General features: G+C 30.2%; 1 protein-coding gene across 2 annotated transcripts in view; it reads right to left on the reverse strand.

The window, feature by feature from the left end:
* Positions 1-777, reverse strand: part of LPGAT1 (lysophosphatidylglycerol acyltransferase 1) — a 78904-nt gene that overhangs the window by 37339 nt on the left and 40788 nt on the right. For both annotated transcript variants that reach the window (XM_008582292.1, XM_008582293.1), the window contains exon 6: positions 257-383. In XM_008582292.1, coding sequence (XP_008580514.1) covers positions 257-383 — 127 coding nt within the window. The remainder of the gene's footprint in view (positions 1-256; positions 384-777) is intronic.

The following is a 777-nucleotide window of genomic DNA, read 5'->3' on the forward strand; positions in this document are numbered from 1 at the left end:
TGCTGAATTTACTAATTATCTGATTTGAACATCACGTACTGCACACAGGTACTGATATTCAATTCTGTACACCACAGATATGTATAAACAACTATGTTACAATTTTTTAAAATTTTGTTTTAAATAAATAAAAAAAGAGAATGATCTTTGAGCCAACTATTTCTACTGTGTAATTAAAAATTAAATATTAAAACATTCACACTGTCCTGAGGTAGTATTGTTGGATATGTACTGAGTACTAACATAGAATTCTTACCTGTAATGTACATGTGTGACTGTTGGTTTCCTATATCCAAGGATCCAGGTTTGAATATCTATAGGTTCAGCTTTGGGATAAGCTATAGTTGTATCTATTATCCACTGGAGGCCTTTTGATTTGCTGTCTGAGAATAAAGGGGGAAAAAACTTAAAATTAGATCAATTTTTATATTATCTGCAGCCAATAACATAGTATAGATTACAAAAGCAGTATAGATAAGCCTTTTACTTTAAGAAAACAGGATGCACTTTTGTGCTACTGTTCTATAATGCACTGAGGGTGAAATTAAGCATTTCCTATTATATAACAAAATGTATGAACCTCAAAACAAATTAACATGTAACAGCACTATTATTTACTGGACATGCACCATTCAAGTATTCAATATAGCTATGTACTATCAAAGTCTAATTTACATTTTACCACTCTTATGAAAAACTCACCCATGAAAAGGTTAGAAGCTAAAGTATCACATCATGAAAATGAAAAACAGACTTCAAAACAAAACTATTCACTAA

This window comes from Galeopterus variegatus, unplaced genomic scaffold (genome assembly GCF_000696425.1).
Source record: "Galeopterus variegatus unplaced genomic scaffold, G_variegatus-3.0.2 Scaffold2559, whole genome shotgun sequence".
NCBI classification, from domain to species: domain Eukaryota; kingdom Metazoa; phylum Chordata; class Mammalia; order Dermoptera; family Cynocephalidae; genus Galeopterus; species Galeopterus variegatus.